This window comes from Manacus candei, unplaced genomic scaffold (assembly GCF_025592945.1).
Source record: "Manacus candei isolate 608988 ecotype Guabito, Panama unplaced genomic scaffold, ASM2559294v1 h1tg000088l, whole genome shotgun sequence".
Classification (NCBI taxonomy): domain Eukaryota; kingdom Metazoa; phylum Chordata; class Aves; order Passeriformes; family Pipridae; genus Manacus; species Manacus candei.
The window spans coordinates 3464291-3478628 of NW_026138136.1; the positions used below are offsets into that span (position 1 = coordinate 3464291).

The 14338-nt window shown below is 35.5% G+C and overlaps 1 protein-coding gene across 7 annotated transcripts in view; it reads right to left on the bottom strand.

Annotated features, from left to right (window-relative positions):
- The window catches only part of LOC127482443 (uncharacterized), a 21062-nt gene continuing 6724 nt past the window's right edge, over nucleotides 1–14338 (bottom strand). For 5 of the 7 annotated variants that reach the window (XM_051812761.1, XM_051812763.1, XM_051812762.1 and 2 more), the window contains 9 exons: nucleotides 12810–12852; nucleotides 11567–11686; nucleotides 10886–11000; nucleotides 8816–8861; nucleotides 8447–8506; nucleotides 6459–6566; nucleotides 5327–5423; nucleotides 4126–4326; nucleotides 729–1097 (listed from right to left, as the gene is read on the bottom strand). In XM_051812761.1, coding sequence (XP_051668721.1) covers nucleotides 1018–1097; nucleotides 4126–4326; nucleotides 5327–5423; nucleotides 6459–6566; nucleotides 8447–8506; nucleotides 8816–8861; nucleotides 10886–11000; nucleotides 11567–11686; nucleotides 12810–12852 — 870 coding nt within the window. In that variant the 3' untranslated portion in view covers nucleotides 729–1017. The other 2 variants (XM_051812766.1, XM_051812765.1) reach the window with 2 other exon arrangements.

A 14338-nucleotide genomic window follows, 5' to 3' on the forward strand; every position in this document is an offset into this window, starting at 1 on the left:
CCAGCATTTGGCTGCAAAGCTGAAGAGCTTTAATTAGAACCACTGAATGCTGCCCAACATCACAAGCAGGAAGCAAATTTTAACTACACAATTTAACTTTAAAAAAATATTGTTTTTCTTAAGTACACTAATTTATAACCATCCAAAACTTTTTTTCACCGCCTACAAAAGTAGAAGCCGTTAATACATAGACCTTTACGTTCAGTCAAAACCACTAGTACTTTAGTTGAAAAAAAGCTCACGTTAAGAGCCTAAAGGATGGAATAACCCAGCTTTCATTTCTTTCTCCTACTGGTGGAATAAAAGAAGAAAGAAGATACTTTTGCTACCACATCAGTGCCTCTTAACCAGTCTAGTTAGATCTCTTGGGACATATTCATGAATTTTCAAGCATAGCCAACTTCTTTTGACTTTTTTAAACCTTCCAGGCTTTATCTGGGCTCCCTAAATTTGCTATAATCCAGACGCTTCTCAACTCAGAACTAGACTGACAGCACTGACTTTTTATTATTATTTTTAATCTTTATTTTTAAAAAAAGTGGAGACCTATTCATAACACTTATAGGGGAGAGGGGTTTTGATCACAAAAGATTTTGAGGCCCAGCAGCCACAGGGAATAACTTCTGAGTATACGTTGTAGGATTAATCCGTACTGCTGACTGCAGTAGTTAATTCTGCTGATAACTCCTTGTAAAAGAACCAACAATAAGAAAAGATCAGACTCTCAATGTACTTGATGTATTTAATGATATTGAAAAACACAATTTGCCTGTTTTAAAAATATGTTTTACATGGAAAGAAAGAATAGGAGCTTTACAACCTTTCCATAATATATAGAAGTTTCAGCTACATGGAGAAATAAATAACAAGAATCTCAAACCCAAGTTATTAACTTAATTAAAATAACACTGTACAAAACCTACACATAATAAAGTCAACTCTGTTAAGCTCTCATTAAGTAAAACAACAAACTTACAGAAAGTAAACATTGCTATATTAACTCTTTTAATCACCATGTCACTGTGTGCTGCCATTGCTTGGCCTCCTCAAAGTTCCACTTTCAGCCAGGATCCTTATAACATTCGGAATATCAATTCCTTAGTTAAGGGAAAAAAACAAACAAAACCAGAAAATAAGCCATTTTATTATAAAATTAATTTAAAACTACAATTTATATGGAAACATTTAGATGCTGAGGTGAGTTTGGACCTTTCCTTCTTAAATGAAAAATACCTTAACTGTTAACAACCAAAATGTGCCTGGAAACTGTAACTGGATATTGCTATGAACAGCTGTACTAGTTCAGTTAAAGAGTTTGTCTTGCCTCTCTACCCCTGCTTTGAAAGATCTGCAGCTGATAATCAGGAAACCACAACCAGAAGTGCTTGATTTTATCACTGTAACAATAAGTTAAAGTGTCCTCTGAACACAAGCAAAAAGGCCATGTTGCTTTGATGAAACTAATGCCCATGACTTGAGGAGGGTGAGAGAAGTAGAAGAAACATGGGGACTGTTTAAGTGGCAATAATAAACATTCAGCACCCATAACCAAATGCTAAGGGAAGAGTAAAAGCAGGACAATTGTGCCTGACGCTTGGCAGGGTGTGGGAATACCATGTTCTCCTCATCTCAGATCATCTTCAGCTCAGGAAATTCTCTGAGGAAAGTCTGATATGGTAAACTTTTCATTAGTGCTCTCTTCCAAACACTTGCCCGGTCTGGGCCAGACAGGGAAAACAAGGAAACATGTAGGATTTTTATAAAATCCACAGTATCCTTCTGCTAGGAGTTCCATAGATCATCCACTTACTACTGCATTAAGAACCATCTTTTCTTGTCCATGCTGGACTCCCACACTACTCCAAGTTTATATTGGAAAGAACACAGTCCTGTCTGTCATCTCCATCCACTCATGATTTTACAAATCTCTCTTACAGCATCCTAGTCATCTCTGTTCCAGGCCAAAAAGCATCATAGCTTTCTATTGCACCTACTTATATGGAAGATATTCCCATATTTTATTGTTGTCTCTAAACCTTTTGCAGCAGTTAAGTCCTTTATCTGAAATAAGGGAAACCCTTTGGCCTATGCCAGATTCAGGCAAAGGCATGAGTTTATGCAATAGCAAAAGGACTTCCCCCATCTTTATTTCCATTCTTTCCTTAATTCCCTGTATTGAACATATTCTTCTGACTCACAAGGTGGTACTTCCCCTGATCCGATGAGGAGCTTTTGAAATTTTTCAGGTCAACCAACACTTTTAACTGGTTCAAATTTGACAAAATTTTGTCATCCAGACACTCATCCCTTTTTCCAGGTCATTTGTAAAAATATGAAACAGCATAGGTCCACGATTCTCTTCTGGAACCTCTTCTCAATGTAAAAGATAATTGCCCACTTGCTATCTCTTTATTATTTAAACAATATAAGGATTTTCCTCTTTTCCCACAGCCAGTTAGTTCCCTTAAAAGCCTCTGATTAGAGTCAAAAGCTTCTTGGAATTCTAAACAGGCTACGTGAGCTGGATCACTTTTATCTGACTCCTTTGCTGACCCCTTTCAAACAACTCCAGAAAATCTGTAAGCAGGCTTTTCTTATCACAAAAACCGTATTTATTCCCCACTAGCCACTCTAAGCAGATCACATTTGTCCAGGTGTCCACTAATCCCTACCTTGTTTCTCTAAACAGTTTCTATTCACCTGTCCAATAGAAGCTGACACTTTCAAAGATCACCTGGAACCCTGTACCAGCTTTGTCTGGGATTGAGTTAACTTTCTTCAGAGCAGCCTGTGTGGTGCTGTGCTACGGATTTGTGGCCAAAATAGTGTTGATAACATACCCCTACTTTGGCTATTGCAAAAGGTGCTTGTACAACGTCAAGGCTTTCTTTCTTTCTCACTCTGCACTCCTCCAGTGATTTGCCTGGGCAGGCAAGGAGGTTGTGTTGGCTCCCAAGGTGGCTGTTGGTCAGAGACTGGCTTGGCATCAGTGTGCTTGTGGAATGTGCTGAGTGATTGTCTTTGCATCACTTGTTCCCTCCTACACTTTCCCTTCATTAAACTGTTGTTATCATGACCCATGAGTTTTCTCACTTTTGTTTCCCCTGTTCTCTTTCCTGCTCAGCTGCAGGGGGCTGGTGGGGGAGGGTGAGCAAGCAGCTGTATTCAACACACAAAAAAAAACCCTATAAAAAATACAAAACCACAAAAGAGAATCATATTTGCCACCCACAAATTCTCAGGTTCCAAAGGAAGATTTATGGGAGAAATCACTACCACCAGAAACTTCAACATTTTGTTGTGGAGGAGAAGAGTTCTAACAGTTTTCTACTTCCATGGTTTTATGTTGCCAATTTGTTCCAGAACTTCCATTCCAAACAGGTGCACACACAGACACCCCATGAGTGGTTACAGTACAGACCGCAGTCTCTCCAGTTCTTTCCACACAGTGAGCACTTAGGCAAAGAATATCTTAAGCTTCCCTACAATGTACTTATCTTCAGTGTTCCTTTTTTAACCTTTATGACTCTAAACACACTCTGAGAAGCTCAAAAATGTACATGGGAAACTTCTGAAGAAAGGGTAGTAGTTGACTGAAGATATGGGAAGGTTTACTAGCTGAAACTTTTTAGAAACTTGTAAGCAAAAGACTACTTGTCTCTGTTTCACTGTTACTTCTGTGTTACTGTGCAAATACAGTTCCTTCAAGAACTGTAAAGTTTTTACTGTTAGTAAAAATTTCTTTGCTGTTGGTATTAACAAAACCAGCGTTTCCCACTTATAGCACAGGCAAATGATTCTGCTTTTTTCTAATAACAATATGCTTGGTTTTAGTTTACTGTCTCTCATCATGCAAATATTACTGTGCAAAAATGAGAAAATAATTTTCAAAATATTCAGCAATTATTGATGCCCTTACGGGAAGGCAATCATCTTGAATCACCATTCCTAAACTGGAACCTGCAAAAATTAAAGGGGGGGAAAAAAGAAGTCTCTTCATCCCTCCTTAATACCTCAAAGTTCTTTGACCTATCTAAGTCCTTACTATTTCACAGAGCTAACAAAATATGTTATGTACATTTTTATATAAATTTTTGTGTGTGTATGCATGCATATGAGAATTACCTCTGAAAGCTGGATTTGCTGCTGCTATTTTGTGTAGAGTAGCAGTAACTTCCTCAACATTCATATTTCTCACACTGTTCAAAAATTCAGTCGTGATGTTGTTCTCATATGCTGTGTCTGAGGAGCCAGTTGAAAAGTTTTGGGGTTCATCTTCTCCATTTACTGGTAAGGACTGCTTAGCTGATTGGCTGCTTGAATAGTCTTAAAGAAGAGAAATACTGTTTTTCAGTAAGAGAAGATTCTGAAGAGACTTCATTATGTGTTTCTTTAAATAGGGCTTTTCAAAACAAGCGTTTCCAGTCTGGCACAGCAGCACTGCTGGTAAGGTTCACATCTGACTGCTACGTTTTCAAACAACCAAGAGTCAGGAATGCTTTCCATTTATGGAAAATCCTGGAGAAGCAAGGGTGGGGAGGCAGGTGAAAGCTATTTGCATTATGCTTACAAAAGGGGAGTAAAGTTTCAAATCTCATCTGTTGTAAGTCACTGTGGTTTTTTTTTATGAGCATTGTATTAACTGAGGTTTTCAAAAGCCAAACTTCCTAGAAAAAAACAGAAAATTGACACTATACAGCAAAAATCATACAAAATAACTTCACTAGTATTTTGGGTATCTTGCCTTTCCAAGCATATGATTGAAATTCCTAAGTTTGAGAAAAATAGCCATTTGTTTATATCAGAGGGAATTGACCTCAGAGAAATCCAGGACTCTTTGAAAAAATTAATCAGAAGTACCAAGGCCAAGTAGCTGCAGTATTCAGGTATTAAAGAGAATTATCCATCCTATACAACATAACTTTCTTTCCACTAACCTCTCAATTTGACTAGACCTGCAATAAGCATCTTCTCCAACAAGAAGGGAAAGAAACATTGTGAGAGAAGGAAAAAAAAGCCAGAGAAACTTTCAAAGTCTCCTTAGAAACAGTTGCCTCTGAACAGAAGAAAGTCAGAGTTGACACTAACTCAGTTTCTCCATCAAATCCTACACCTAAGTAGGATCAATGTTTTTTAATAGTCTTCCCTTTCTAATATTTGTAGAGGATGGGGAAAAAAACCCATCCCAACCCCATTTATGCTACTTGACTGTGGCTTTATTCTGCCTTTAAGCTCTGCTTCTAAAGAAGCGGGAAAAAAAGTTTCACGTTATGCAAGGTTCAGCGTTAAGATCAAAGCACATTAAAGATTGCAAAGCCAACATTACCAGTATCAGAGTCACTAACATCTGCTGAAGTCACGTCAGACTGTTCTGTGGAACGTTCCAATGCTGCTTCTCCATTATATTCAGCATCTAAGAGGTCCTATGAGTTTGAAGAAAAAAAAAAAAAAAGATGTTTTCAGAATGTCATCTGGAGAACCTCTTGAAATTATGCACTACTATATTTTTTAAGGATCACAAACCAAGGAAAAGACCAGTATTTCTGCTACCAAATCTGAAAAATCTAGTATTTCTTTGTAAATCATAGGGCTGATAATGGACTTCTGTGTATACATTGCCCATGGTATATCTCTACATCTGAAAAAGCTCTGTATTAGGCAATGAAGTGATACTTATTGAGCCTAGTTCTCAACCTGTCAGGTCTAAAAAGATAGCATTTTACACTCAAAAGATTTAGTTAAAAAATTACCAGTTGAAAGATCACAGTTTAGAATACTAACAAGGCCTAATGTGGGAAAACATTTTGGTTTTCTACAACTAGTGAGTTAATAGTTACTTCAGTCAGAACTTGATTGTTTTGTAACATGTCAGCAGCCTCAAAGAAGTACTCAAAACACTTCCATATGTACCACCTATATAAAGACAACTCAGTCAAAAATAATAGCAGAGAGGGGAAAAACTGGGTTTCTAACACTGGAAGAAGAACTTAAAGAGAACAGTCCAAAGAGTAGGACCAAAAGTTGCATAAGAAAGAAAATTGATGTCAATGCTGCTTGAGTAAATGGTGAATAAAGTGAAAGCTGGGAAAAGAAACAGGATACAGAACAAGACTGTCTTTCTCAGAGATGAGAAAAGCTTAAGTTGAAAGAGGCAAAAATAGCAGAAAAACTTAGATGTAAGGAAAAGCGTGGGGAAATAAGAGACAAGATGATTTTTAGTTACTATTAAAAACAAGAAAAGTGCAAGCACCTTTGAATAGAAATTATTAAGACTCCTCAACAGAAAAGCTAAAATTTTATACTATCATCACCACAAAAATTTGCATATTTAATAGACAAAACTTACAACACTGTCTCCACAGCAATTTTGTTTCATTGAACTATCTATAATAATAAAAATGCATTATCACAGGAATCTACAGAGTTGTAGAAACAAATCTAAACAAAATCCACATTACTTTGTTTGATGCACTCTGCTGACGATATTCCACCAGTGCATCTGTAAGAGTTTGTGTAACTTTCAGGATAAATGAAGCATCATCTTCATTCAGTATCTCAAAACTTTGCTAGGGAAAAATAAAAGAAATAAAACAACATACAATAAAACATTTTCCCTCTGAAAGACTGAAGGATCACAATTTATAAACAAACCTGCAGGAACCTCATTTTCTTTATGTCTCTATCTTCCTGTCAGAACTGGGTGAAATTATAAAGCAAATACTGTTTTTATTTTTAATCCCATAAATTGGGGCTAGGGAAGTGGAATGAAAGAGAACCCTAACAGAAGAAAGCTGCTGCTACCCAAAACAATCCTTTGAAGAGGAACAACCCAAGAATACACCTGGAAATATACTGAAGATAATGCCTTTCTATAAGTATTTTGATCTCTTCCCAAGATACCTGCATACAAATGAATGTGTACACATTCCTTGAGGCAATATAGTCATAACCCATTTCTCTAGAAAGTAGCAAAAAGCCAGAATGCTACTGAATTTAAAAACACATGCTGCCTTGCCTTACAACAACCTTCTTCTTCCCCAAAAGCCTAAAGAAAAAGCAGTCTTGAAGCCATGAAGCTCTAGTAGGGAGCAAGTTGTAGCACCAACAGTGCTCACTGAGAGGGCTACATGTGTCATCCTCTTTTCAGTTCTGCTGAAAACACTTGCATTGGGCACAATGTAACAGAACTACAGGTCTGTCCTAACAATCCAGTCTTCTGGACACTCCAAACAATGGAAAAAAGTAATAAAAAACTAGCATTAAGTGTGTTATATGAAAACAGGGGTTATATTTTTAACACTAACGGTATTTATTTGTCCTGGTTTGCACAAGTTATATTTAATTAAAATCTTGTCAAAAACTAGGTGGAAAAAGATTAAATTTGGGCAATTATACCTTTGCTGAGGTAATACAAGAAATGTGATTATTTTAATGACAAATCTCAGCATAGTATTTTCATAGTACGCTCAGCATACTGATTTTCACAATTAAAAAACTATACAATAAGCATAATTATTGAATAACTTTTCACAATATGAACAGCAAGTCCAAAAACAGTCTAAAAAGGCCACTTGCATCTTTTTTGTATCCACCACACAAGAAACCTTTTGAATCCAATGGCAATAGAAACATATAATGCAGTATATGACTGTAGATGCTAATAGTAGTGCTTAAATTACCATGCAGTAGCTCAGACACAGCAGCTACCAGTAAAGATTTTCATAGTTTGTCACTGGTGCTTTTATTAAAATCATCATTTCTGTATGCAAGACCTGAATGTTGTTGATACACCTAACAACTGGCAACTGCTAGTTTTCCACACTTATTGCTTGTATCACTTCTGTGAATGTGTACATAATACATATTTTCAACAACTGAACAGAATTCTGGTGTTCTGCCACTTACTTTACAGAAAGAGTAAATAGGCAGGTTTTTGTAGTTTATGGGATTTGGGGGAGGGGAGGGTTTGGTTTAAATATACAACTTGCATTTTATTTCTTAAAAATTGCCTTTTTCCTTTCTGCATATTTCATATATTTATCTTCATTCTGCTTCCTTCCATTACTGAATTACATCTTTCCAAATCCCTCATTTGAAAATCACAGACCAGTTATGAAAAAAAAAGGAGAAAAAAATTTAACAAGTCATTTTACTTAAGCATGTAATTAAGGAGTGAAGTTAAGCTACAGTTGAGAAAAATGTATTAATTTTCATTAAGGCAAGTCATTCCTCTGACAGCAAACCAGTACTTGGCAAAAACTATGTCTAGAAACTTGAGAATGAATAGATATATTAAAAATTCAGTGACATTTCTTTTATTCTGAATCCTGCCTTCTGACAAAATATGTTGTTGGATTACCAGACTGCCTAAATTTTAGATTTAGCAGATCAGCGATTTCTTTTTTTTTTCCAAAAATTACATTGCAAGGTAAGATCTAACACTCACCAAATAACCCAAAAGTTCTTCTTGACTAGTGAATTCTTCAGGATTTGCTGTAAGTTGTTGCTGTTTAACACAAAAAAAAAAAAGTCCAGAGATCTATTATGCGCAGTAAATATAATTAAGCAGCAACAATTACGGTTACTCTAAAATTCTTGCTCTAATTGTTGGTGCTTATATGAAATGTGTACATAGGCTTTCATAACAAAGCAGGAAAAAGCCTTGTTGTTAATAGTTTTGCCTTAATAACTTGTAGCTAATTTATTGTCAATAATATTGTTAATTTGAATAATTAAGCACCACTGCCAATCATATATTAATTATTTTCTCAACTATTTGAAAACTGGAGCAGCCCATTAACAGAAAAATATTCACCTCAACTCCTTTGTTTTCTTCCTGCGATTGTTTATTGGTTTCACACCTTAAAACAGAATAAATAAAACATTCAGTTGATTGATCCAGTAAAAATGTGTAGCCAGCCAATAACTGATAATCAGTTTAAATTTCTGACAAACTACTACTATAGTAGTTCTAACACACTCTGAAAGAAAGGTCAGATATTTCCTTTGAGAAATCCCAGTGGTCCCAGATATCATCATAAAAATTACTTATGCATTTTTTGCTTTTTTTTTTAGTGTGAATAGCTAGCACATAAGTATAAAAACCCAGAGTTAATAAAAAAGTTTGACATTGGTAGTAATAGCTGTAAGATTTTTGTACACATTGCAGAAAGACAAGGCTCCTAATTACAGTATGATTTTTATCAGCACTTCACAAACTTGCCTTTACAAAAATTCATCCATAAAAAGAAATGTTTTACAATGTAGTCCCACAAATACCAGATAAATGTTACTAACCCATATTTGTGCTGTTCTGCAATTACAACTACTATAGATACATTCCACCCCTTTGTGAGTCCAGGAACCAGGTCTGAGGGTGGCTGAGTGTTTCTTAAGTGAACCAAAACCAAATGACTGCCAAACCTAAGCTCTCCTCTTTCTTGAAATCTTTCTTAGGAATCGAAAGTATAGTAAAAACAGATGATTATAAAATAATTTCCACCTTCAGATGACTGTTCAGAACTTAACTGCAAAGAAATAAGGAGTCATAGAAATTCTCAGACAGATATTGCAGAATCTCTAAGTGGAAGCATCATTTGACAGCTTGCTGTTGATGAGAATCTGATCTTATTCCTTTTAAGTAACTATATATTGAGTTCACATCTCTCAATAGTCTCACAAAAATAAACACTAAAGGAACCAGCTGAAATCCTTATTTAGTAACTGACTTCCAAAGCAGTCTTTCACTGAAACCCCTGGCTGCTCATAGTTACTCAGGATCTATCTGAAACAGATTAAAAGAATAACATTGACTGATTTTCCAAAGGATGCTGTTCTTAAAATTTAAAGTACAGGACTGCGCAATGAGGACCAGTATTGGGTAGAAATAGACAGCAGCATTTCCAGATGTGCATAGCTGAGCTTTTATTAGTTCCCTATTTTTAAAGTTTTCACACACTAGTGTACTTTCCAGATTCAGACCTGTTAAACTTATTTGAAAGCCAGATAAATAAACACAAAGACTCATAAACCTGGATTTGAATCTCATTTCAATCGATCCTTTTCCATAATGGTTACACCAGAAAGAGGTGAAAGTTCTTCAAAAATATATTTCAGGAACAACATTTTACTGGGTAACAGTCAACAAGACAAAGGTGTTAGCCCTCCATGTCTGGGAGAGATATTACTGGTTAAAGTTAAAAAATATTGAAGAGAAAACATCATTAAGAGCAAAACCAAAGAAGTAATTGGTGGAACAGAAGTCTTATGTTTGGCTTGATGCATGTATATACCTTATTGGATGCTTTCCTGTGGCTCCTTCTATTACACAAAGATGACTGATGTTGGAGATATCCTCCTCACAGGAAGGCTGATAGTTCAAAATGAACTCACAATACTGTTATTAATAAGATGCTTACAAGCAGCAACCACAGTTTCACCACTTTAGAACACAGTATTTCTTATTGTCCCTCCATGAAATCTTTTGTAAAGATGAACCCCAGTTGTTACGAGTATCTACTGATTATCTTTCCCTTCCAAAATCAGTTCATATACCACCCTAATTTTCTGACATAAACCCATAACAGAGGTGGTTTTAAACCATGAGGAAACATTCTTTTTGAATGTTTTGAGCAGCACATGATGATTATACCTTAAGGATAACATAGTTAAATACGTAACCCAGTTGCATCCAGAGCAAAATGTGAGGTGACTTTACATACACCAGGTTTTCTGTTGATGAGAGAAGTTTACAGCTGAGCAGAATTTCAGAAGAAAAGGATTTTACTATTATGCAAATCCAATGTAGAAAGTTATCATCTACAACCTTTTTCTTTAAGTAAATTTAAAGGGTTTTGGAGGTGGTGGATTTTTTTGTTTCTTTTACCTTTCTGAGTTGTTGCCTTTGCTGCTTTCAATATCCTTATTAGGTTCAACCTTCTCATCTGGTTTTGCTTGTCCTTTCTGACTTTTTTCCTTCTCCTCTTGAACATTATTTCCACCTAAAACAATAAAACCAGTATATTAAGTGATGTTTTCCTAATATTTTAATTTAAAAAGACTATTTGCTTAGAATATTTTTAAAGATAGCATCAATAAAACCTGAAAGTGAAAGTAAGATATCTTGTAAAGAAATAAAATAAAAATTGAGCCTAAAAATCAAAGATTTGGTTCAATCATGAACCACAAGTTTGTGTTTCTGATCAGAAATATTCTGAATGAGAGCAATTATAATGCATTTAGACAGAATCCTAATTGCACTTTTGACATTAGGTCTATAACCAAGTAGCAACTTCTGATGTTTCTTCAGTTATATGGTGTTCACTGATTTTTATATTTATATCTGGCTCTGATTTCAAGACAATGTTAATAAAAACAGGACTGTTTTCTTTGCAGACACTGAGATTATTCTTTCCTCTGCCACAGACCCCAAGCCCATCCACACACTGCACAAATTCACCTTCTATAACTCAATTGTGGAAGTTATAAATAGGCACATACAGAGTAAATAATTCAAGTGCTGGTGAAAGTTAAAAAAATTGTAATAAAAAATAATTTTTCCTCTTACCTTGAATAGAGTCTGGCAGTTTCCCATCTGAAATTTTACTGTCTGCTTCTTCTGCATTACTAAGCGATGCATCCACATGCTGAACTTTAGCTTTTGAAGGGCTGTCATCTGCATTAGAATCTAAACAAACATGCTTGAAATGTAGCATAATGGACATTATCTTGATAGAGGAGGGTTCTAAAACTGCACTTCAATTTCAACTAGCTCTGTTTCTGTGCAATAGTAGTTACAAACACAAAGAATAATTTTATAAGCATTATTATGTGACAGCATATTAAATATGAACTACAGATTACTAACAAAGTTTTGAATATTTTATACCCTGGCTATAGTTACATCCACACATTTCTTAAAATACGTGGATACTATAAATGCACAGTCACCTGCAAAATCAGACACATTAACCATCAGGTTACAGTCAAGAAATGTAGTTTGAATAGGACTCAACTTATTTCAAACCACTTTCCCAGATTCAGAATTGTTATTTTTCCTCTTCAGAGTATGACACTGCTAATCTAAATCATCTCATTACTTCTATTGAGTTATTTTGAGATACCATTTACATACTAATATACCTTAAAATTAAGTACATTAGTTTAATTCAAATCTTTATTTTTCATCCAGGTCTAAGAATGAGGGTCTTGTAGCAATTTTTAGCCATTTCCTAAAGCGGTATGCAACTGTACTGTCTGTCCATCATTGTATACAATGAGTTTTAAAAGATTAAAACTGAGTGGGAAACTCTCACAAATCCCACATTCCTACAATTTTGTGAGTATCAATGGCTAGTAAAACAGAGAGTTTTCTTCCACAGGTAACATCTGTAGTTATGCCCTAAGAATTCTGTGCAGCCTTCTGTATTGCAAATATATAGAGCTCCAACCTGCTCCTTTTGGCCACTTCACTAAAATGCTGCTGAGCAGCTGGCAGTGCAGAGACTACATTAGCTACCAGACAAAAAGAAATCATAGATAAAGGACCCTGGGAAGTGAGGGCGACTGCAATGGAAAAATGGAGAGGGAACAAAGCCATGTAAAACAGGCCTCTCCAGTTATGGGGACAACGAAATAACTTCTTCATCCATCAGATTTTCAAAATAAACTGTCCAAAATGCAGCTTAGAACATAAATGTACACAACTGCTGACCAAATATTTCAATTTGTCCTTAAATCAAGCTGATTAAGATCAAAGGAGTTTACTCAAATTAGAAATGGACAATTTACATCCCACCAAGCACACTTACATTCTTGCCATCTCCTCCTCATTGTTGGAGCATCTGTAACGACCTAAAAATAAAACCCATTTATGTTAGTTATTCTGTGGATAAAATTATTCCATAGGTATTCCATCAGACCTAATTTTTTTTAAAGAATATATAACAAGTAGTGTAAAATACATACGTGTAAATCCCTTAATGGATATTCTAAAAAGCAGAAAGTTAGTTACCTGAACACTTGTTTACCACAATTAAATTTCTGTTGGATCTTAAAAAAAAAAAAATTAAACAAATCAAACAGCTGGTTTCAGAAGATACAGCAGTAAAATTAAACCAAGTTATACATGCTCTGTTTAAAAGTTCCTTAAATCAAGAATGGATTTGCTATGGATGTAATGAAATTACCATGAAAAACAGAAAGGTCTACAAAATATAGATGGTACTGATTATTTCTATATCCACGGACATGAATCTCAAGTAAAAGAAAGAGTCTTGAGTCAAGAAGAAATTTAAGTAGGTCAAATGAAAAAGTTGCTGCTGATAGTCAGTTTTGGTTTTCTTTGTAAGCAGAAGTTAAAAATGAAAGATAGAACACATTTGATAATCTGAATCTCTGCCTTCTACAGCGTTCGTTCTTGACTTGATCTTCCAATACTCCTGTACTTGTTCTTCTTCAAAAAAGAATAGGATGAGTGCAGGCTCTCATCTTTGAGCCTAGGCCTGATAGTATCACCCAGAAAGAAACACAGGTCTCTTTTCAGATGGGCAAGACACAGCCAGCTTTAACACAGGAACCTGGTGAACTCCTCTTTGAAAAGAGACATCTATGCACATTAAGTAGCATTAGCAAGGGATCTTGTCAAGAAATGCTGCTTATCAAGCAGGATGCTGACAGACATTGAAGGTGATGGAGAAAACAAATTTAATGTATACCATAAAGAACATTGGGCACCTCAATAAGCTTGTCATGAATCAGTGTGGTAAGGTACACCTCAAGAGCAGCTTTGCCTGTTATAAATACTACTGTAGTGTAAGTATCAACAGAAAACAATATGAAGATATCTTCATGTAAACATGCTTCTAAGGGTGCAGTTCCCCAAGAATTGAAGTTTATGGTGTTCCTGAGATCCCACGGCACTGCTTATTATCTCATATCAACCTGCAAATCCCCATACTTGCCTCTGTACTATCAGAAAATTTACATGGCTCCCCAGAGAATTGCCATGAGGTGCTAAAAAAGCAGAAACTGATTGAGAAAAATCATAAAGCTACTTTCCAAGCTTTCCAAGTAAGGCAAGTTATTTTACACACACACAGAGAGAGAGAGCTGAGAATTGATTATATGAGTATACATATTTTTCGTTATTTGTGCACTCTAGAATCCTACTTCTATAAACCCAGGTAGCATAAGTATTATCTCAAACAAGAGAAATACTTATGATGGCAGTGACCAATAGGAAATTGTGTCCAGAATAATCCTGGAGGAATTACTAAAATGATTAAAAGCACCTGTAATAAAGGTTAAAACGGCAAGATTTTCTTACCATCCAAAGCAA